The sequence below is a fragment of the Fundulus heteroclitus genome, chromosome 20, assembly GCF_011125445.2.
Source record: "Fundulus heteroclitus isolate FHET01 chromosome 20, MU-UCD_Fhet_4.1, whole genome shotgun sequence".
Lineage (NCBI taxonomy): Eukaryota > Metazoa > Chordata > Actinopteri > Cyprinodontiformes > Fundulidae > Fundulus > Fundulus heteroclitus.
This window is the reverse complement of record NC_046380.1, coordinates 25,145,124-25,167,610: the sequence shown is the minus strand read 5'-3', so window position 1 is coordinate 25,167,610 and position 22,487 is coordinate 25,145,124. Positions and strand designations below refer to the sequence as shown.

The window sequence follows — 22,487 nt, the reverse complement described above, 5'->3', positions numbered from 1 at the left end:
AACCTGAGGTAATTTAGCTTCAACATGCAAAGTACATATGGTTTATTGTAGGAGGCAGAATCACAGAATTTCAACATGATGAATGTTTTGCATAAACAATGCCGCGTTTGATGGGCACAAGCAGGCGTCATAGCGTGGCTGGGATGCCAGGCACTAAAGCCCACTTGCAGTGGTCTGCATGAGGCCTGCAGCCTTGCTGTCACTGCAGCAGCAGCAGCCATCATGGTGATAAGGGCAGACTTACAAGGCCACATCACAGACAAAACGGCGCGGATGAATGAGCGCGAGTGCTCTTTTCTAGAGATAACTGTTACGCAAAATTATCAACTCTCACAATCCAGCATCAGTCCTCCACGAACTCAGATTCACTGCATTTTTATTATTCTGAAAAATCAATAATCACAAATCAATGTGTGGTGTTGTATTTTGCCAGAAAGTCTTTATTTGGACTTCAACATTACTGACAACTTGTTTTATTTTTCTTTAAAAAAAAATTGTTCTGTTAGTCAGTGGATCTTAGTACTTTCCCACAACTTACAGATCACTTGGTGCTTGAATTTTGTCAATTTAGCAGTCTCACTATATTATGAAACAGAGGCTAGATAGATATAGAGAGAATATTGTGAGATTTGTCTGAAACACTGCCCCCATGTGGACGAGTAGTCTACACTACCTTGATAATATCTCCAGTCCTCTAGAAACCCAACCAAGATCAAGCAGGAATATAAATTACATTTTTAGACGCCACTCAAAATCCATCAATAGCACTAGATTGATAAAACTTTAACTTAATAACTATACATTTGTTTTACAAACCAAAAACCCTTAGCAGTAAAAGTGGTTTCAAGTCATTCTCCCTGTAATTCACTCCTGTAATTGTAGATCAAAGTTATGTCTACAGTAAACTGCTGTATCTATAAACACTTCCATAACAAAGACTGCATGTGAAAGTTCATTTATTCAATATACCCAGCAATGCAGGGAATCTTAAAAACAATATAAAAAAATGATTGAAAGAACATTCAGAGTTCATAAATAGCCTAAAAAGGCATGGATAAACAAAATGTTTATTCTGTTTGCTGCTTGGTTTCCCATGCTACTGTAGGTGAATCGGCAGCCCGTAGACGACGGGTGCTGCTCCTATGAGGTATTTAAGGTGCGTAGCCTGACGGGACGAATCTATGAAGTCCAGGAGAGGCGCTCCGGATCCCGCAGAGAACCAGGACTCCAGCAGGGCTTTGGTGAACCGGTCGATGTCCCGATCCGTTACGTCCCACAAGTTGCCCAAAATGAAGGGGCTAGAAGAAAAGAAAAAAAAAACATTTGATTTTTTAAACAATGATTCAGGTCAGATATCTCTGGCAGGTCATTAAATGAGACTGGACTTTAAGTTAGTATGTTAAATATGACCTTTTATTATTCTTTTCTGTAAAGGATGGGGCTCTTTAACAGATTTACAAGGTTTCTACACATTTCCCATAACCAAATATTACCCTTATCCCAACTCAAATGTATTTCTTGGCTATTTTTAAAAGGATAATAAGAATTCACTATGGATTTATTGTAGGTAAAATAAAGTGGCCTGAATTTATATATGAAACCAGCAAAAAAATCTGGATGGAGGGATGGACAACTGATCAAATAAGGACAACAGACAGATAAGGGACAACTGGATGGACAGAGGATTGGTGGATTGAAGACTGAACAGAAATGGGCAGAAAACAGCAAGATGGATAGATGATGGATAAATGTGAAGATAGATGAAGAGATATATAAACGAGATGAAAGGAGGGACAGACGAACATGAACAAACGCCCATAAATGGAAAAATTAATGGAGCTTTTTCTTTTAACAATGGTAAAAGGTACTAGAGTCTGAGGAAACCGTTTTCACATAATTCAGACACGGGCCATGCTTAAAGCAAATCCAACCCTTCTGTACTTTTTGTATAGCAAAAAGGCGATATAAGGAGTCCATCCATCATCAGTTCCCACTTATCCTTGCAGGGTCATTACTGGGCTAGAAACTGTTATCCCCCTAGACAGATCACCCTCCACATCAACACAGACACAAACTCATAGCAAAAGCCATGCTAAAGAAACCAGTTTACCTAACAATACATCTTTTTTTTTATTGTAGGAGGAAGCCAGACTCCCTGGAGATTCATGCAGTCCTTCCTTTCATATCAATTAAACTTCATGCAGAAAAAAAAGCAGCAGTGCTGTGATCTCACCATCCTGATATGAGGTAGTTCAGAATGATCCCCTGACCCTCCTGGTTGCCTCTGACACTCAGGGCGGCGCTGCTGCAGCCAAAAAGCAGCGAGGCCGCTCTCATCTGCTGCTTGAGGACCGCCTGGCTGTCCAGGAACCTTGCTCCCGCGCCGTGTCCCACGTAACTAAAGCAGAACCAGGGGGACATCCAGTTAGAAACAATACATGGAAACACCCATAATGCTCGTTAGACGACTAGTCGAGTTACAGGTTTGCACAACTTGATGCATGTTGAATCTATACAAATTTGATTAATCTGACTTTTAAATGTTTTTAGAAATATTTAGTACAAGGCTGGAAACAGGAGCAGCAGTCGTGCGTTTTTACATCTCTTTTTACGTTGCTACAGATGAAAGAGTGCAAACTGAAATAACTCTGTAGTGAAGCTGGTGTAACAAAAACAGGGTTTGAAAACCTTTTTTTTGTTTGGCATTACATCTGCTGAATATGACCGGGATTTCCTCTCAAACTCACATGTAAAGGTCCTTAGAAGCAACGGCTTCTTCTAGTCGTCTCGAGTCGGGAGGACCGCCGCACACCCCCTCCCAGTCTGGGTAGCTTTCACAGAAACAAAAAGTTATTCAGCAATGGGACAGAATATAAACTGGTAAGAGAAGAAAAGGCAGGCGTGAATCTAATTTAATGTTCGCCTCACCCGCAGAACCATTCCTTGAACCGATCCTGGGCACTTTTTAAGCTGCCGTCGGGGTCCAGCACGTAAAACACCTTCCTTAGGTCCACACCTTGCCTCAAGATGGACTGAGAATCCATCTGACATGGAAAATATACTCCGTTAAAGTATCTCTGCTGCACAAATGTTGCGCCCCACAGACGGTACCAACAGCCTTAGTCTCACCTCCTTCTGAAAGCTCAGTCCCAGCAGAGAATGCAGCGAAGGCATCCGGCTGACTGAGCGAGACTTTAGGACGGAGATGCTCTCCCACGGTAACTTTTGAACGTACTGTAATAAACGCAGAGGTTGGTAAACGTTTAACACTTCCTCTTAACGGCAGAAATCAGGTGCATTTTATTTCTGACCCGTCATGCGTGCCGTTTAGCCGGACACACCAACCTTGTCCAGGATTAGAACCACGTGTCCTCTGGTCTCCTTTCTCTCCGAGAGCTGGGACATCGCAGCGCGGAGTAGACGATCGCAGTCGCCGTCCCACTTGGGGGAAAGTCCTGGCCCAAATGTTTTAAGATCCTCTTCAGAGAAGGAGTGAGACGCTGAAAGCACAACCTAAGAAACGAAGCATGAAGTTGAAAAGCTGACGGTTTTACAATCGCTTTTAACGGAACAGAGGCAAGCTCCAATCACAACGAAACAGGGAAAATAAATAAAAACTAGCGACGCTCCGATCAGGTTTTATTCTGCGACTCTGATACAGAACACATGGATCGGCTGTAAGTTTAGTTATAAGCACTACTGGCCACATGATCTGGAAAAAAGGAACCATAAAAATCACTAATTTAGACAAAAACATGGTTTTATATAACTGCGTAACTTATTGGTTTTCTTCCTTAATGAGTTTTCCTTATTTTCATTTTACTTAGTTAAGTTGAAGGTTACTAGCTTAGTTTAAAAAGAGTTTATTGACTTAAGTATCTTGTTACTTTTTCCAAAGTACAAAAAATTAACAAGTTGTTTATTCTGTCAATGCGAGTAGGATTTGCCGTTTGAGAACGACATCTAATAAAAAAATAAAAAAATAAATAAATAAAAAAAATAAAAATAAAAAAAAAGCCACATATTCACATTCTGGACTGGTAGCACACAGCGAGGCTCCAAAAGCGAGAGCAGTCTGCAGAACCCAGCGTCTTCAACCCCTGAGAAAGGCTGGACATCCAGCCTAAAGAGTTCAGTAAGTTCTCTACACTACACACAGGGCGTCTGCAGGCTGCAAAGTATGAGGATTGGTATAGGGCAATGGATTTTCACAGAAATTGGCTGATGGATCAGAATACCATCAAAACAAACCTACCTTCAGCATCTCTTCATGCACAGCCACTCCTCTCTTAGCTAAGGCTTTGCTGAGGTCCTTAGTCTGTTTGGAGAGCTCTGGATCCAGAGAAAGTGGCAATAGAAGGCTCTTCCAGCACCCAAGCAGTCTCTCCATTTGTTGTATAAGTTGCTGAAAGATAACAGAGCAATTTAACTTTCACTTGACAGTAACTGGTCAAAATCTAGCAGGAACTCTACACTGCCAACCGAGGCTCCCTGTTAAAGCCCTGCTAAGTAATTTTTCTCCAGATATCAGGTATGAAGGCACCAAAAGGACATGGGTGAAAAGTGGTCCAGGCATGGGATGGATGGGTGGGTTACCTTAACTCGACAGTCAAGAGCTCTGCGGCCCTCCCACCACTTTGCTTTGTCGGCCACGCAGCTCACAACCTTCTGTTGTTCCAGAATGCTGTCCATCTCCTGCACAGACCATCGAATGCTGACCTACACGCCACAAAAACAAAAGCCATGCTTAGTATCCAGCAAACCACAAACCTCTGACACATGAATCATTTAAGCAGACAGGAAAGATTCATCCCAAAAACTTATTAAACCTTCTCTTTGTATGCGTTTCTGCTCTGTAAAAGATAAAATAAATAAATAAAGACACCAGGCGCATTCCTGTGAACTTAAAGAAACCCAGGGCTGAGTTTCTGACAATACCAAGAGGCATTTGGCATAAAAACTGTTTGAAACTTTCCCAGATTGGCACAGCAGCATAGAAGCTTTCAGCTAATAAGAGTGAACTACATTACTCTCAAAGTCAAGCAGTGAGTGCAACTTTAACCTGAGCCTTTATAACAGCAATTACTAAATAATTACCAAAAGACAAGACGCTTAAAAACAGTTTGTTTTCCCATCAGAAAATTCACTTATTTTCCAGATTCCAAGGTCTGAAATTCTCAGTCTATTAATTGCTGAAGTAAAATTAAAAATATTCACTGTGAATTGAATAAAATTATTCCAGTTATCCAGGGAAATTTTCCAAACTGCATATGAAGCCTGTAAGGCTGTTTTTATTTGTTAGAGCCACCCAAAGATAATTATTTTAGAAAAAACTACATGCTACTGATGCTGGCCATTATTTTTGTAGCAACACATTGAAAATATTTTCAACTGTAGCTATATAGTTTGTTGTTTTGAACTTTGCTTACTCGAATAAGAGCTGCTTAAATGATAAAACCAAATCATAAGATCAATGTCACCTCTTGTCTAGAAGTGGAGATGTGAATTGTGAGGGGGGAGGAATCCTTCTCCAGACGCGACAGCATTATGCTCTCCCCCATTTCCCCGGGTTTCACTCCCAGCACAGACATCAGGCACACCGTCACTCCTGTGGGTGACGAGACAAACAAACACATGGAGGTCATAAACATTGTTCTCTGAACTCATATTCAGATGAAATCAGCTCTTTGATCTCTAGGCGAACAGACGTAAACTCAAAGCTCAAACTGTCGCTACCGGGTGGAAGCTGTTGAATTTGTTGGACAAACTCCTGGCGAGGGTTCTGGGAGGAAGAACTGAGGTCTGTGGTGGGGAAAGAAAATATGTCCTCCATCTGAGACAGCATCTGCTCAGTAGCTGCAGAGGAACCGGTCCCACTGGGCTCGCTTAGCGACAAAGCATCCATTTTTTTTGTTAAATCACTGGATGCCTTTTGCAGTTTTCTATAAGAAAGAAAAAAAAAGTTCACTGGAAGGATTTGAACCCAATAATCAATTCGTTTAAGCAATCTAAAATGCACTTACTGGCGAGATTTGTTCAAGTGGCAGATGGTGCGATGGCGGCTGGTGACCCCTAAGGACTGGGCGTGCAGCATCGCTGTCCTTACAGGGTCGCTCTCTCCCGTGGTCAAGGCGAGAAGAGCACAGAGGTCGGGATAGATCGTTGGACAGGGGAAGTGCTGAAGAGACCGCAGCGCTGAGCGGAGCAGAGACTGAACGTCCTCCAAGGAAAGATTGTCTGAGGAGCCAAAAAAAAACATGAGGGAATTGGATCAACGACACTCAAAATTAAAAGCACCAATCCTCTCGACAGTGATGCGTTTCTATTATGGAAGATGGCAGTCCTTGAATTAATGTCCCAGCGCTGTTTTAAACCTGAGCATATCAGAGTCTCCTACCTGGCCCGCTGTCTGTGTGAGCGATGTTGGGCAATAGGTCTTCTGGTGGACTCTCACTGGGCCTCTTCTCAAACGGCCCGTCTCTCTCCCCACCACAGCACATATCCCTCCTCAACACCTCAAAGTCGACATCTGAGGATGGAGGGGAAAAAAAAAAAAAAAAATAATATTTAAAATACTGATTCAGGACTAAAATGGGCACCATGTGATGATTTTTAACAATTTAGGATGCCGACTTGGAGAGCTCCAGGAACTCTACACTGAAACAAGTCCATTTAAAATTTAGAGCAGATTAAATGTTTTAGAACCTTTTCTTAAAAAAAAATAAAAAAAATACAGGTGTCAAATATGGCTGGAGCCGAACAATAACTTGAGTTAATCTCTTATGTTTTTTTCTCTTTGAACATAAAATACATACTACTGTCTTTACGTCCCGTTGAGTCGTCCCCCTCCTCAGCGTCGGACGTCCTGAGCTGCTCGATGCTTAGGTCTAAAACCTCCTTAGCTTCCTCCACAATGGTCCGCATGGTGTCGGGCTCATCCTGCGATTCTTCAGCTTTAGACGGCGGTTTTCTGCTTCTTCCTCTGCGGCTGAGCGTGGGCGGCCGGAGCACGGGCTCATCCTCAGAGGAGGTTGAACGAGGCAGGGCGCTGCTCCTTTTGGCCGCGCTCCGGCCCGCGGGCTTGGCCTTCTCCGCAGCCGTTTTAGGATTAGCGGCAGCTCGTCGAGAGCTCTGCTTCTTAGGGACAGCAGCCGGCGCTTTGAGCTCTGCGTGGGGAGCGGCTTCAGAGTCACTTTCATCACTAAATTCCACCTGAGGCAAGATTAACAGAGTGCTTTAATAAAAAACATCCACAAGGGTGCCTCCATATGAGATTATTCTAAAATGTGCTTATTTTTGGTCAGATTCATTACACAAAGAGTCATAATTTTCCCGTTTACTTCGATGATCTCAGCTAATAAAAAGCCAAAATTCCGTTTCTCTAAAAATTTGGTTTTACAAGACAAAAAAAAGAGATAACCTACACAAGTATATCAGCCTGCTAATAAAAGTATGGCTGCTCAATATGTGGTCCTCAACAGCAAGCGATCAAAAAGGAATACATTTTAAAATGTCAATGTTTTTGAAGGGTGTCTGGAGTTGGAACAATCTTTAGGGCAAAAATAAAATCTATTTTTTTTTTTCTGCTTACCTTGAAGCGTGATTTCTTTGTCCGTTTAGGAGCTGCAGGCACGGGCTGGACCTTGTCTTGTAACGGCGACGCCTCTTCATACACTTGAAACTGCAGTTTAGCCACACTCCTCGGTGCCTTCCGCGCCGAAGCGGGACATTTTACCTTCTGGACCGGAGTGCAAGCCAAGGTGGGAACCACTGTGTTGAAATCAAACACCCCAGCAGAGGACTTGGGCTTCGCAACAACTGGTGTGATGGGAACCAGACCCTTGCCTTTGGTTGAGGCGCCAGAAACTTGAATTTTGGGTTTGACTGCTTTGATGCTTTTTGATTCCTGTTTCTGCTCTGCAGCGTCTGGGTTTTTAACAGAGGCTTTGGGCTTCTTTAGTGCGGCGGGTGCAGCTAATTTCTGCTCACATTTGCTGTGCGTCTGCTCCTTTGGTGCATTCCATGCCCAGTTGTTTAAAACTAGCTCCTCAGGCCGGCAGCCTTTCTTCGCAGCCAAGATCATGAGTGATGCGACGGCTTTGGTTGCCATCAGATGCGCTCTGACAGGTACTAGGTCAGGGGAGGTGGTGGAATCTAGAAATGCAAAGCCAGCCTCCAGTATTTTCCATAAGCCACAGACCTTGGTGGCCTTAGTCTGGAGCTCAGTCTGGGCCATGCTCAGGTACACGCGACCCACCACGTCCTGCATCAGGGAGGGTTTGGAGACGCTCCTGGCGGGGTCACAGGGAGGGAAGAGCTTGGCCAGCTTCTCTTTGAGTCGCGTGGTCACATTTTTACAACGGACTAAAGACGCCCAGTGAAGTTTGGACGTGACGCTGAGGTCGTTGGGATCAAGCTGAAAAGCCAGATCGGCGCGCGCTGCTGCCCAGCGAGCAGAGGCCCGGCCTAAAGATGGCTCCGAGCAGCAGGGCAGCTGGCAGTCGGGTTCGTGAGTCAGACAGGCGAGCCAGCGCAGAGGGGGAGCCTTAAGGGGAGGGGAACTGGGGACATCTTTCATTACAACTTCTTTGTTAATCCACCTGGTGCTCAAGATGTCCTTTAGATCATCTTCCATGAACGGAACCGGGGACTGAGGTCTTTGAGCGGGACGGCCTTTCCTTGGTTTGATTTTAACATCAGTCCTTTGAACCTGATCGGAAATATCTAAGAAAGAAAGAGAAAACATTCCTTTAATGGCAGATAAAGTTACACCCAGAAACACTTGATAAAGATTCATAGGAAGATACCCAGACTTTTTCAGAACTAAAGGGCGTGTTATGATGATAGATTTAGGTAAAAATCATTTAAAAAAGGAGGGAAAACAAAATCAAATGGAACAAAAAGTTTTCCCATCTTTATATTTTACTTAGAATAACTACAATAAATAATGTTACAATTTAATTTAAATAAAAACCAAGTAACAATACAGAGCCATAAAAACTTGTAATCCTAATGTGTTAAAAAAAAAAAAGTAGGTTTCTGTTTCAAACTGCAGGAGTGTAATTATTCGCTGGCATTTCCCAGATGACCGCGGGGTTGGATTTCTTTGGATTTTTGTACTGCTGTAGTGGAAGTAATTGTTGAATTTGACAGCTTCAATGAACTTCAGGTGTTAAAAATGACTCGAGACATTACTGATGTCAATTCTGACTGAGGAAAAACTGGCAATTTTATTGTGAAAAAAAAAGGAAAAAAAAAAGTGATATTTAGGGCCAGATGATCAATTACAATACATATCGATCGATAGACGTGTGGTGTAATAGAAAAAAAAAAAAAAAAAAAAAAAAAAAGTTGCATAAATAGTTCAATAGAATAACAGTTTTCCTGCCCTTTGCATTGTACCCCTAACATCAGTCATTACATCCTCCCAACCAATCAAACGCAGACCCAGGAATGCTCTCTCTCCAAGCTCCGCCCCGTTTGAAGAGTTCAGCGAGTATGAGTTCTTTTTTTTTTTTTTTTTAGAAACTTTGTTTGGTAAAAAGTTGGTTGAATAAAGGATTGAGTTTGAATTCAGTGTTTCGTATCAAAAAATAGGTCATTAAGCAACAGCATAAATGTCCAGGGCTGCACTTAAATATGTTTTGAATTATTTGGTAATATTGACCTTGATCAATATGATTTCCATTTTATCAATATGCTTTTTTTCCATATCGTCCAGCCCTAGTGATATGATATTTCTGTCATCACCCAGATGTGCACTGTCCTAAAAAGGTCAAAGGGGATTGTAAAAAGTATCAGCAGTTGGTGTAACACAAAAAACACACTACCTGAGTTACGAAATAAATGTACCGTACTCAAATTAAATACAAGACTTTTCCACATCTTTCAAATGGAGCCGTTGCTACTGCATCAAAAGAGGAACGCAATCAAAAACCTTTTTAAACATTGTAACCAGTGCAAATAAACATGCCCAAGCCAATATACAGGCAAATGTAAAAAAAAAAAATATATATATATTTTTTTGTCACTTATTTCAGCAAGTGAGACACATTATATAAATTAAAAAGTTAACTTTTTCATGTCTTTTATTCCTTGTAATGTTAATGATTAAGACCCACAATTCAATGTCTCAAAAAAAAAAAAAAAAGAAAAAAAAAAAAAAGAAAAAAAAGTTGATAACAGAACTGTCAGGCTTCTGAAAAGTATGTCAATTCCTATAGGCTCAACACTTGGTTGGGCCTCTAATGATACGTGGCATGGAGCCGATCAGCCTGTAGTCCTGCTGAGGTGTTCAGGAAGCGGCTTTGACTGCAGCCTTAAGGTTCTCTCCATTATTAGGTCTGGTGTCTGATCTTCCTCCACAGATTCTCTACAGGGTTCAGGTCAGAGGAGTTTGCTGACCAATCAAACAGATTAACATCATGGTCAACGGAGCCGCTTGGTACCTTTGGCAGCGTGGGCAGGTACCAAGTCCTGCTGGAAAATGCAGTCAGCAGAGGGAAGCATTGGCCTGTGTGTGCAGGGTGTCAATGTTTTTCTGTCCAGTCCAGTCTTCCCTGTGATTGTACAGCCTACTGACCCAGATTGAGACCATTTAGCAGCTCAGGTGTAACAAGTCTCCATCATTTGATTTTCACAATATTCTAGTTTATTGAACCAACATTTTGAGTTTTAATTATCTGTAGACCATAATTACAAGAAAACCCTTCACTATGTGAAACGAATAAATAGAATATGAACCAAACTCTCTGAAATAAGTGACAAAAAAAAAGAAAAAAGAAAGATGATAATTCTTTGAGATGCACCTGTATGAGGATAGAAGATCCATTTGAACTGATGCAGCAGCACATTCACATACCTGTGCCTTGCTCCAGGAGGGTTTTGACAAAATCCAGATCTGTCCGACTTTCATCCGTTTCCCCCTGCATCAGCTCCAGTTCTGCTTTAATCACCAGCAGCTCAACACATCTTCAAAAAAAAAAAAAGAAGAAAAAAAAAAGTATTGAATTTAGAACTGCCTGCATTGCCTGGGCCAAATCAACCGTAACAAAGTTATACTGAGAGCATAACGAGGGCCTCTGCCTACATACTGGCTGAGTGCTTGTAGTTTGGTGGCTAGTTTCAGGGCTTCTAGACACTGCAGTCTGGCATCGTTGACGGCCCCAGACCTGCTGCGCACGGCAACCAGCTTTGTAAAGCAGCTCAGGAGATCTGAGAGCAGCTGCCACTTCATCACCAGGTTGTCTCCTAGTAAAAGACAAGAAGACGCTGTAACAGAGGTTTTCCTTGACAAAAGGCACAGACAAAAACAGGAGGTGAGTTTTGTGGTGCGGAGAAGAAAAACAAACAAAAGAACCCCCATGAAAAATCGTACCTTGGTGGACAAAGCGCACTTCTGTGTTACTGGCTGAGCTCCAATGCAGGCATTTTCCCACTAAAGCTACCAGTAAGCTGCAGAGGAGCTTCAATCCTTTATACAGCGCAGAATCAGGAGAATCTAGACCTAAGATACACACAACACATATTTTGTGGGTTTTCTGTGATGGACCAAACCAGCGTGCTGCAGAGTTTTAAGGCTGGTGGAAAGCATACATGGTGAATGCATAAAGTTAATTTTATTCTGTCTCTACAGGTCAATTTGTAGAAGCAGCTTTTTGCTGGATGTACATCTGCCAGTCTTTTGTCTTCACTAGGTTTGCACATTAAGAGACCACAAACTTGACACTTCTTTGCAAAACAGCTTTATAATTAATTAATTAGTTAATTAATTAATATAGAGAAGACAGATGGGCTCTGATAATCCGTTTTCAAGCAGTGCCACAAATTTTCAATTAGATTTAGGTCTGAAACCTATTTGAATTTTCAAGGTACTTAAAATGAATGCACAGTATTTAGGACTCAAAGTAAAAGGGGGCAGAATGCAAACTCCATGTCAAACTTCAGATTTTTACGGGGAACAATTTAAAAACAATGTCACATTTTCCCTACCTTGTGTTGATTTATAGCATAAAAATCAGACTAAAACCCACTGAAGTTAAAATTATTGGTGCAAAATGTGAAGTTTTTTCATTACTTTTGGTCCCGTATCACACATTTACAAAGAAAACTAAAACGTAAAGGCGTTTGTGTGCGAAACGTGACGCAAACACTCACCATACTGCGTGATGAGGCTTCTTTGGGCTTGTGGCAGTGTGACGACGTCCAAATTCAGATAGGAGCTGCAGGTCTGCAGAGCTCGTGCATGCAGCAGGTACCAGCTCTTTGACTGTTTTTGGTCACTTACTTCTTTCAGTACCTTACACAGATGAGGCACACCCAAGCTGACCTAACATATAGACAAAAAAATAAAAAATAAAAATAAAAACAAAAGATGGGTACAATAATCTGACTAATGAAACAAGCAAGGTGTTCCACAATTACTCACCTGTCCTATGCTGTAGAAGTACTGAGCCTTTAACAAGACAAGCAGCATGTAGAGGGAAGAAGGACCATCATCCATGGCTTCTGATGTTAACATTTTCTCAGCTTCCTCTATCTGGGCCTTGAGATTTAACCATGAATTGATTACAATAGTTATAGGGTAAATATAAAGAATACTACATCACATGCTGAGAATCTCATTAAAATAAATAAATCACCAGAGCCAGGTCAGGTGATCCCATTTCCAAGAGGATGCTGGCCGATTGACAGAGAGCAGCAGCACAACCACGATTATCAGCAAGTTCACGGGAAAAGTTAATGCCAAGGTTGTATGCCTCCAAAGCCTTCAGGGGCTATGCAAGGAAAAAAAAAAGACACCTTATAAAAGCAAAACTTGGTCATTATTACCTTTTAATGCAATAAATCTATACAAAGTAAAACTATAAAGAACTTGGGAATCATCAAATATATTTGTGACTTTTTTTTTTAAATAATCACCTTCAGATAAAATATTTAATTTAACATTAAAATGATGATGCATCAAATTAAGAGAAAATAAATGCTGTGCTGCAGCACAGGACTATGACAAAGACATTAAACACTCAAAACATGTAGAAGCTTTTCAAAATAATATACATTTTTGCAATTATGTCATACTTTATACATTCATTGATTTATGAATTTCCAGTTTTCATTTAAATATACCCTCATAAATATCCATTTAGCAGCTTATTGTATGCATCTAGTTGAGGCTCTTGTGGGCCTCGATGGAAAATGAGCAAAGGAGACATTCTGCAGTAGTTTAGATGTCGTTACCTTCCCAATGAGTTTGAAGAGAGCTGCAGCAACAGCAATGGAGCTGCAGGTCTGCTTAGGGTTTCTGACACCAGGCACGGCTCGATTCTTAAAAAGGTCAGTCCAAACAGTCAGAGCTTTTTCCAGTGGCTGACACAGCTCTTAAAAAAAGAAAATAAAAACGGAGGAAATGAAAATTATACATAAACTATTGTATTTTATGACTGACAAACCCACGCGGCTACCGTAAAGCCTTCAGACATAACCACATCTGACTGATGTTCTGTAAAGGGCAGAGAAAGACGATTGATCAAAGTGAAAATTAAGTCTTACGTTTTTCTGCATACAGGTTAAAATGGAGCCCTTCGTACACCAGAGTTCTGTCCTGCGTCTTCTGCTTGTCTTCATAATCAAAATCGTTGTTGCCTATAGGACTGGTCACGCTCTGCGACTTTTCATGCAGCTCTCGTTGTTTTCTATCACTCTCAATTCCCTGGTGGAGCAAAAAAAAAAAAACAAACAAACAAAAAAAACATTTTAAAAAAGTAGTGATTCTAAAAAGGTCACGTTTAAACTAGACACGGGCTCGTGACCAGGGGGCTAAAACTTTGTCATATTAATCCTTGGGGGTTAAAAGTGCTTTAAATATTCCAACGGGAAAGCCAGGGTGAGCAGTTTCCTGCATCTGGACAGAGAACAGACGATGCACTGCCACTCAACCTGCCGCTGTGCACTGCTAGTCAGCTGGAGATATTTCTGGTTGTGAAACACACGAACAGTGTTGAAACTAATGGGCTGCTGCCCATCACCGATTAGTGTAAAACCGTTTTAAAACTACAGATGGCAGGTATAAGCAGCACAGCTGAAGCAGCAGAATGCTCACCAGCTTAAAAAACAAAAACACAAGAGTCACCTTATTAGACTTCCAGTGTTACTCTATTAAAAAAGACATAACACTTCAAAAATACTAAACTCAGCAGGTGTTCTGAGTTTCAAATCTCAGTACAAAAAGAACAATAAGAAACGTGATAAGATATACAAAAAAAAAATCTCAATTGTTAAATTACTTTACCAGCAGTAAAAAAAAAGCTCAGTTTCAGGGTTTAAAAAAAAATGCAAAAGAGATAAACATCTTAATTTCAAATGCTAATAAAAACGCTGTCATTCAATTAAAACTGCATTTTTAATTCTACCTCCCTACATAGATAGAATCCTTAGTCACATTTAAATATTATAAGACCATTATAAAAAAAATAACATACTATAAAAGACATTAACATTAGGACACTTTGAAAATAATAATAATAAAAACAATAAATAAAAGAAAAATGAAGAGAGAGAGAGCTTACATCTTGCAGATTCTTCTCCAGAGTGCAGATATAAAGCCAGAGGAAGGCTTGTGCTTTATCATCTTTCAGCCTATCAGCGTTTTCTGAAGTCTCTGGTTCTTCTCCGAGAAGCCGTAGAGCTTCATGGGCAAAGTCGACCGCCATGCTGTGTTGGCAGAAAGGAAGAACAAATCAAGTTGGTTCAGTGGCATCAACTTACAAATACACAACATTTGCAGAGGACCGTCCATTATATCTTTACCAGTCAGTTTGCTCGCTGAAGTCCTGGAAGCACACGACTTGGGCCATTTCGCAGAGGTAGAACGCACGCAGATGGGTGTAGGAACTCTCCTCGTGGCAGATGTCCAACAGATCACAGAGCGTGTTGTAGCGTTCCTGAGCCGTGTCCCTGGTCGCCTCCTTATAGCCCCGCAACTCTTCGTCCAAAAGAAGCAACATGACTTTCTCCTCAGGAACGTCGGGACCAAAACCATCTCGCAACGTCCTGATTCAAGACAAACAATTGCAAGACAAATTTTTTATCAATGGTTTTCCAAAATGCATACATAGCTGAAAAGTTTAGTGGGGCATTGCACATGTTTGAAGTTTTTATTTTTATATTTCCTTTCCCATATATGCCTTTACAATTGCCTAATGCGTAAAATGAGTTATATTCTATTTACCGCAGTTGCATCTATAGGCCCATTAGTCAGTTTGAGAGAGATTCGGGCTAAATCCTCTGGGCAAGTGCGTGTGATGCACGCTCTCGTTCCAACGGTTTGATCTGGTGTTCAATTGTTGAGAGTCTCTGTTGCCACTGAGCTATTAGAGAACACCGACTATTTTAGAAATGGTTGCAAAATACCAGCAACGAGCTCATCTCAGACCTCATCTCAGACCCCATACAAGAGTTAGAAAAACAAAAATCTATAATAAGACAAAAAGGGGAAAATTGGACTCAGGTCTGCGAAGGAACAAAACTACAGTAAATGTCGGGGCAGTTTTCAATAGGGCTGTGCATAAAATTCGATACAAAGATTAATATTGATGTTTTTACAAACGATTTAATATCGATATTCTGGCTTTCAATATCTATCCCAACCCCCAGGGGGCGTTATTACAACGCGCCGTTACTGTTCACACGTGGAAGTGCCAGTGAGACAACTTTGCGAAAAGGCCCAAAGGATTTTAGCAGCGCCTTCGTCCCTAAAAATCAGACGTTTGGGCACATTTTGGGTTTCTGTGATACGTTAAACGCATTGAACCAAATGCACTTTATTTTCCTGTCAATATATCAGTGTTCAATAAATTGAACACAAATATAATATTTGGCTGGTTTTGTTGATATTGGTTTCAAATAAAAATCAAGTTCAGCTATATAGAGAATCGTATTGTATGGTGAGCTATGTATTGACAATGGTATCGAATCGGCTCATCCTAGATGATACCCAGCCCTAGTTTTCAACAAAGGAAGGTGCTTTGTTCTGCCCTGGGAATAAAAAGGGACCAGCATTTAGCCCGTGATAGAGATCTTTTACTTCTGACAAAATTTGTATCTGCTGCGTTTGGAGCGCGCATTCAGCAGAAATGGCAAAGCCAGTCAACTTGATAACAATCCATAGCGATCATGCGGTGGCTCGCTCGTCTTTTTCTGTGTTGTTGGCGACATGAGGGAGCCGTGTTTCCCTTTTCACTGCGGTCTCACAGACAGCTGCTAATGCCTCTTCCTGGCTGCAAACCCACGCTATGAAGTTCAGACTGCCGATGGCCAGTCCACCCCTTCAGTCAATGACCAACTAAAAGGCTAGCTCGGCATTTCCCCCCAAAATTTTTTTACTACAGACTCAATATGAATCATTTCTGTTCAAAATAACATTATTTCTATATAAACTTATATAAAAAAAATAATATTTCTAACTTTCTCGAGATTACGCCACTAAAAGAAAAAACAAACAAAAAAAAAAGAAAAAAAACCCTGTGAAGTCCATAGTGGTTAGCTTTCCACCCTTCCTTCTCCCATCCCCGTGCACGACACTCGTGTTAATCTTGGAACTTGTGCACTGCACCTTTAAAAAAAAGGAGCCACAAAATAAACGGAAAAAGACACTTCTGTACCTGAGTCTTATGTCCTCGTTGTTGTTACGGGCACCATCACACTTTGTTTTGACCCAAAGAGAGACCGGTTTAGTCATGCGAGTTGTGATCTGGTCCCCAAGCGCCTTCAGCCACAGGATGATCCAGTCAAGCGCTCGTTCAAATTGTCCGACCTGCCGTGAAGCTTGCACGGCCAGCATGAAGGGTCGATTTAACTGGTTTTCAACAATGCAAAGAAGATTTTTAGAAATAAAATTGTACCCTAAATACAGAGTACACGCAACACAAGGGTCTAGTAAAACAGATCCTATCTGAAACTCACGGTGTTGACGGAAAGTGTGTCAGAGCAGTTCTTGCACAGATCCCGGCAGAGGATTTCCACCAGCGTTAGGGCTTGGTCATATAGGCGCCGGCTGTAGAAGCAACCAGCCAAGTTGCTCACAACGGTCACTGTAAAAACACATCATGAACAACAGCTATGAGAATCAAAAGTCATACAGATGGCTACAATTTAAAACCACAGATTCAGAGATTGTTTACTTGACAACCCATATTATAAAGAATCAAACCAGTCACCTGGTTTGCTCAGGGAGATGCCGTTCGACACCTTGCGAAGTTCGGTCATCAGCAGCCCAGCCGTTGCTTGGCAGTAGAGCAGAACCCGGTCCAGTGTGTCACTGTCGTCCAGCTAGGTGCAGCAAATCAGATGGATGGATAAAGACTCAAAACCCCAAAGGCCAGGATATTTGTGCAACAAAAAGCATCTTGGATAATACAGATTTTCTTTTGTTCATGTTTACAAAAACACATGGATGAGACAAAAAATAAATAAATAAATAAACTTCAGGGGGAAAAAAAAATTAGAGAAAAAGCATATCAATGATATAACATAAATTTCAACAAATTTCTGATAAAAAGGAGGAAAGCCATCTTCAAGCCTGTTGCCTATTATCAGGGTGTCAGATTCCCTTGTGTTTATAGTTAATGGTTCTGATCTAAAATGCAAAATATAGTTTAAAATGTCAACTACTTTGTATTTGATGTATTCTTTAAGTATTAGCAGAGCTGCCTAATATAAATCACTGCCAGAGATGACACATTTTCCCATCTTACTGATAGATCGTAAAACAGCCAAGTTATACATGTCAACTAGTAATTTTCGAAAGGAAATATATCTAGATGCAACCAAGCCTGTCACAATAAGCAATAAAACAGTAAAACAAATATAAAAATAAATGAGATCTGGTCTCTTTCTTTAAACGGAAGCATTTGCTGATAAACTCCAAGGTGGACATATTCCCAGCGACCGATGAATAATGCAAATACAATGGATGGATGGTTTTATACTAAAAGATGTTGAGGTGGCTTTCTTTCCTTTTGAGACAGCTCTCTCTAACCATTTATTTTAAAAACAATGAAATTTGCATGTGATGCAAATTAGAAAAGCACATCTTGTTGGGATTTATAGCTCTATAAATTATAGAAATCAGAATCGGCTCAAAACTGTATCGGCATAAAATTATATATATATATATATATATATATATATATATATATATATATATATATATATATATATATATATATATATATATATATATATATATATATATATATATATATATATATATATATATATATATATATATATATATATATATATATATTTTTTTTTTATTGATCGATGCACATCTCTTTTGAAACTAATCTTGGTATCACTTACATTTTTAAGCTCGTTAAAAAACTGTATTGCGTGAAATTTTTTTTTTCTTTTTTACATTTAACAACAACAACAACAACAACAACAACAACCACCCCAGGTTCAAATGCAAAGAATAAATGTAACAATAAATTTAAAAAATCTAAGAAACATCCATGTCGAAGTCTTACCTGTGATGCCACCATGCTCTTATGAGCAAGCACAAAGCCCTGGTAGATGTTCAAACAAAGGGACCGTCGCATATTGTAGCCTCTAGCCTGACATGCTGAATTCTGGGAGAGCAGGAAAATAATAAAATAATATTAGACAAATACTTGTTTTTGTTTTACTGACAACTGGAACTGAACAGAGCCAACACTGACCTTGTTGAGCATTTGCATCGCCCACTCTTGGTGCTCCTCCAGAAACGAAAACAGAGCCAGCAGCGCCGGGCCGCTCAGCTCTTTGGTGTTCTCACTTTCAACAGCCCAGACCACCAGATTACAGCCTTCAAGAACCGCGTGGCCGTCTCTGAAGTCCAGCTCCGTTGAAAGAGACCTCAGGGTTCTGGCGCATTCTGTCAGAGCGTGGCCAGGTTCTTTGTTAGCCTTCATTGCTGAGTGAATCTTTACTGCCCATTTGCCAAGAACCAACGGGATCCCCTGAAAGCCATCACAGCTCAAAATCCTCTTCTCCGTTTCCTCTAAGAAGGCGGTGGCTAGGCTGTGGTGGCCGCCCTTACAGGCCAACCTCACAGCAAACAGCGTGACTTCGGAGAGCACGCAAAAACGTGATGCCTCCCAACGCTGCTTCGCCGCCTCTCCTTCACAGGTTTGACTGTCGGGAAAGGTTCTGTTAAAAAGAGCTTGTATCTCCTGGAGAAGAAACGACACGTCCTCTGCAGTCAGAGCTCTGAAGCCGCTCTCGAACAAAGCAACGGCTTCCTGCATGTATGCCGAAGTTTTATAGCTGGCAGAAACGGCTGTTTCTGAGTCCAACAACAAGAAGAAGCTCAAGGTTTGAAGCTGCCAGCGTAGTTTTTCCTGAGGGCTCAGGGTATTCCCTTCTTTGGCAGCGGACAGGCCATTCCAAAACACAGCGAAACAGCTCTGCACGAGAACAGTGTAATCATGTTCAGCCTACAAGTGACAAAAAAAAGAAATATATATATATATATATATATATATATATATATATATATATATATATATATATATATAGATATATATATATATATATATATATATATATATATATATATATATATATATATATATATATATATATATATATATAATAAAATTACAGCTGACAACGATTACAAGCAAGGATTTTACATGTCTTCTTCATAAAATGCTTCACAACTCATGCACTGCCAGTCAAAAAATGTAAAATCATGATCATCCTTGCCATAAATGTGTCCTTTTGGGAACTATTTTTTCTAAGTCGGACTACTAAAAGATTTTATAACCAAGAATTGGGTCCAAAAGTTTCTGTAACCCTCACGGGACGCGAAATACACTTCCTCCATATCCCGTCTCAGCCACATGATTTCTGTAGCCAACAACAAGCTTCTGGCAGAAATCTGACAGGATATCTGATCACATTTGTCAGATTTGGTAGATTTTTTTAATTAAACAAACCCAGCTTTTATGAATACTCTAATCAATATGGTTAAGGTCGGGATCAAACCTTTAATAAACTAGATGTTAGCCTGATGTCTTCATTCCAAAGGCTTTTTTTGATGTGCGTTTCGGATCATTATCCTGCTGGAACAACCTAATTGTGCCCAAGTTTCAACTATTAGAGCTCAAGAGCAACAAATGTACCATCAAAGCTCAAGCCTGTCACAATCTGGGAGATTGTGCAACAACAGCATCCCTGTCGACAGTGAAACAAGTTTACGTCACTCTGAACTGAAGGCGGTGCTGATCTAGAAAGAAGACCCTGCTTCACAATGAAAACAGTCAAATTCAACTGATATTTAAGCGGACAAGTCAAATGCTTAAACATTGGAGTAAACATAAAGTCCTACCTCATTATGACCAGTACTGACACAGCACTTTCAATTGTCTTGTTACTGAAAAGTTCTATATAAATAAACTTGCCTTAACACCATAGGGCCACAATAAAGAGATCAAAAAAATTAAAATCTGTCCACACAGGTCAACCAGGACCATCTGTGACAACCACATGTCCCATTTCACATTGCTGCTAAACATCCAGATCAAAACCTGTCTACAGCATCTGGAATTAACCGACAGCAGCATCATGTGGAGGGTCTTCTTTTATGCTTATGGTACAAAAAGGTGCAAATGAATGATTAAGGTGAAAGACAACCTTTAAATACTGAAAACTAACTTCTGGAGCAGCTCCAATCTCAAGTACTAACAGCTGTATTTGTAACCCAGGAATCAGAAGATCAACGTGATATCCACCAATTACAGAAGAGTATTCATAAATAAAGCAACACTTACGCCATAAGCTTGTGGGTGACTACAGAAACTCTGTTGTTACTTTGCAAGTTACTTAAACACTAAAAGCATTATTTAAAAAAATAAAAACAAAATTTTGACAATATTGAAGCTCAAGATGTCTGCCGCTGTGTTGCCAAAGTCCAGAGTCCTTCAGAGCACTTTCAAATGAATCCCCTCCTCAAACAGATCCAAATCAAATGGCTTCATTTCCTCACCAGCGTGTCATCCAGCTCTGCAGAGGCCTGGCAACAACCCATTTGATCTAGGTGTGCTGAAGAAAGGAGGCAGCATGGAAGCGCTTAAGGACTGGACTTGGGCACCCCTGCTGCAGATGATGCATAAATTACCTTTTGAGATATGAGAAGCTTGTCGTGAAGCAATCCGGCCACGTGACTGCAAAGAGCGTGAGCGTCTAGGGAGCACAGGTTATTCACAATATGGAAAAGGATCTTCTCCATATATAAGGGACTGCTCTGCGGCACAAGCTCTACAGAGCCATAGTAGAGCTGGACAGCTAGCTCCACCAGCTTCACCAACTCACTGATGTGCTCCGAGTGACAGGGTCCGAGTCCGAGCTGATGGTTGCAAGCTCTGGCAATCCTGTCGCACAGCAGGCGGACCTGGAGTCCAGGTTTACCGCTCGCGTGTTCCTGAAGAAAACAGAGAGTCGGGCAAGCTTCAGTGTAAATAAGAGAACCGATTAATGTTTCCCACGGCAATACCAAAACATGTCAGAGTCAGGCTCACTGATTGTACCGATCAAACGTAAAGTTGCTGGTAACAGCTAAACATTGAGTCGCTATGCCAACCTTTAATTCCTGATACAAAAGCTTCGTCTCTTTAACAGAAGCGGTCCTTTTGGTGTATTCTTCCACTTTCAAACACTTCATGTTGACTCCTGTTATAAAGAAGACATAATCAGAAGAAGGCAACTCCTGCCGCAGGTCTACATTCATAAAGTGACGAGTTAGCGTTTGCGGCGCCGCGGCTCATAGACTTCAACATGACGCCAACGTTTAAGCTAACAGCGTTTCAGCTCCGTTAACGTGAATTTACCTGACGTCTTCACTATTGGCAGAATATGTCGTCTTCACGGCCGAGAAGCTCCAGAGTTGGTCATCATAACAACAATTTTTGAGAAGCAGTTATTTATGAGCCTGTCGGTTCAGCTTCAGGCTGCGTTCCATCGGCCAACTGTAGCCCCGCGCACCGTGTTTCAAATATCTCAGCCAGCCAATCACAAAGCACATCCACTGCCGGGTGGAGACGCTTGGACCTATGGGTGTTGTAGTTTTATTTTGAAGAGACGCGCTTCAAGTCAGCTTTGGAACGGACTTCAAATTCTATTTTGTTTGAACTTGAACAGATATTTAAAAAGAAAACATTCTTTGATTTCGGTCCGATCAGTGTAAATCCATCTGCTCCATGTTTATTTTTAGCAGGGAAGTTAGAAAAGAACTGTTTTCCGTTTTTCCGTGGGTCTGTAATATGCTGATAGATTACACGTTTTTTTTATTTTAACTCAAAAATTGATGTAAGATTTTACTTAGCCTCATCATTCATTCTCGTGACTGAATTTATGTGGGAACACCGAACACTGCGAAAAGTCTTGAACAACCTTTTGATTTTCTTTTCACTATCCAAAGTTTTGCTGGGCAATTATTTTTCCCT

General features: G+C 40.8%; 1 protein-coding gene across 1 annotated transcript; it reads right to left on the bottom strand.

Annotated features, from left to right (window-relative positions):
- Positions 1–419: 419 nt before the first annotated feature.
- espl1 (extra spindle pole bodies like 1, separase) lies at positions 420–22,040 on the bottom strand. Its single transcript, XM_012878159.3, has 32 exons — positions 21,873–22,040; positions 21,626–21,714; positions 21,164–21,466; positions 18,723–19,478; positions 18,531–18,632; positions 17,217–17,328; positions 16,963–17,090; positions 16,662–16,855; positions 14,809–15,051; positions 14,568–14,712; positions 13,552–13,711; positions 13,240–13,379; positions 12,642–12,776; positions 12,428–12,544; positions 12,157–12,328; positions 11,378–11,506; positions 11,094–11,250; positions 10,862–10,971; positions 7,592–8,724; positions 6,816–7,212; positions 6,398–6,529; positions 6,024–6,237; positions 5,737–5,942; positions 5,481–5,608; positions 4,597–4,719; positions 4,256–4,405; positions 3,346–3,513; positions 3,130–3,234; positions 2,929–3,044; positions 2,748–2,831; positions 2,234–2,398; positions 420–1,298 (listed from the first exon to the last, which is right to left on the bottom strand). Exons 2-32 carry the CDS (start codon positions 21,704–21,706, stop codon positions 1,097–1,099), a joined length of 6,507 nt encoding a protein of 2,168 aa, XP_012733613.2. The 5' UTR covers positions 21,707–21,714; positions 21,873–22,040; the 3' UTR covers positions 420–1,096.
- Positions 22,041–22,487: the final 447 nt, after the last annotated feature.

Bases quoted from the DNA above. Each gene is read 5' to 3' on its own strand.
- espl1 (XM_012878159.3), bottom strand. From the start codon at position 21,706: ATGAAGTGTTTGAAAGTGGAAGAATACACCAAAAGGACCGCTTCTGTT. The intron at 13,380-13,551 runs GTAAGACTTAAT...TCTTTTTTTAAG, and splicing joins TAACCTGTATGCAGAAAAAC to AGCTGTGTCAGCCACTGGAA. The intron at 11,251-11,377 runs GTACGATTTTTC...GTCTTTTACTAG, and splicing joins AGTGCGCTTTGTCCACCAAG to GAGACAACCTGGTGATGAAG.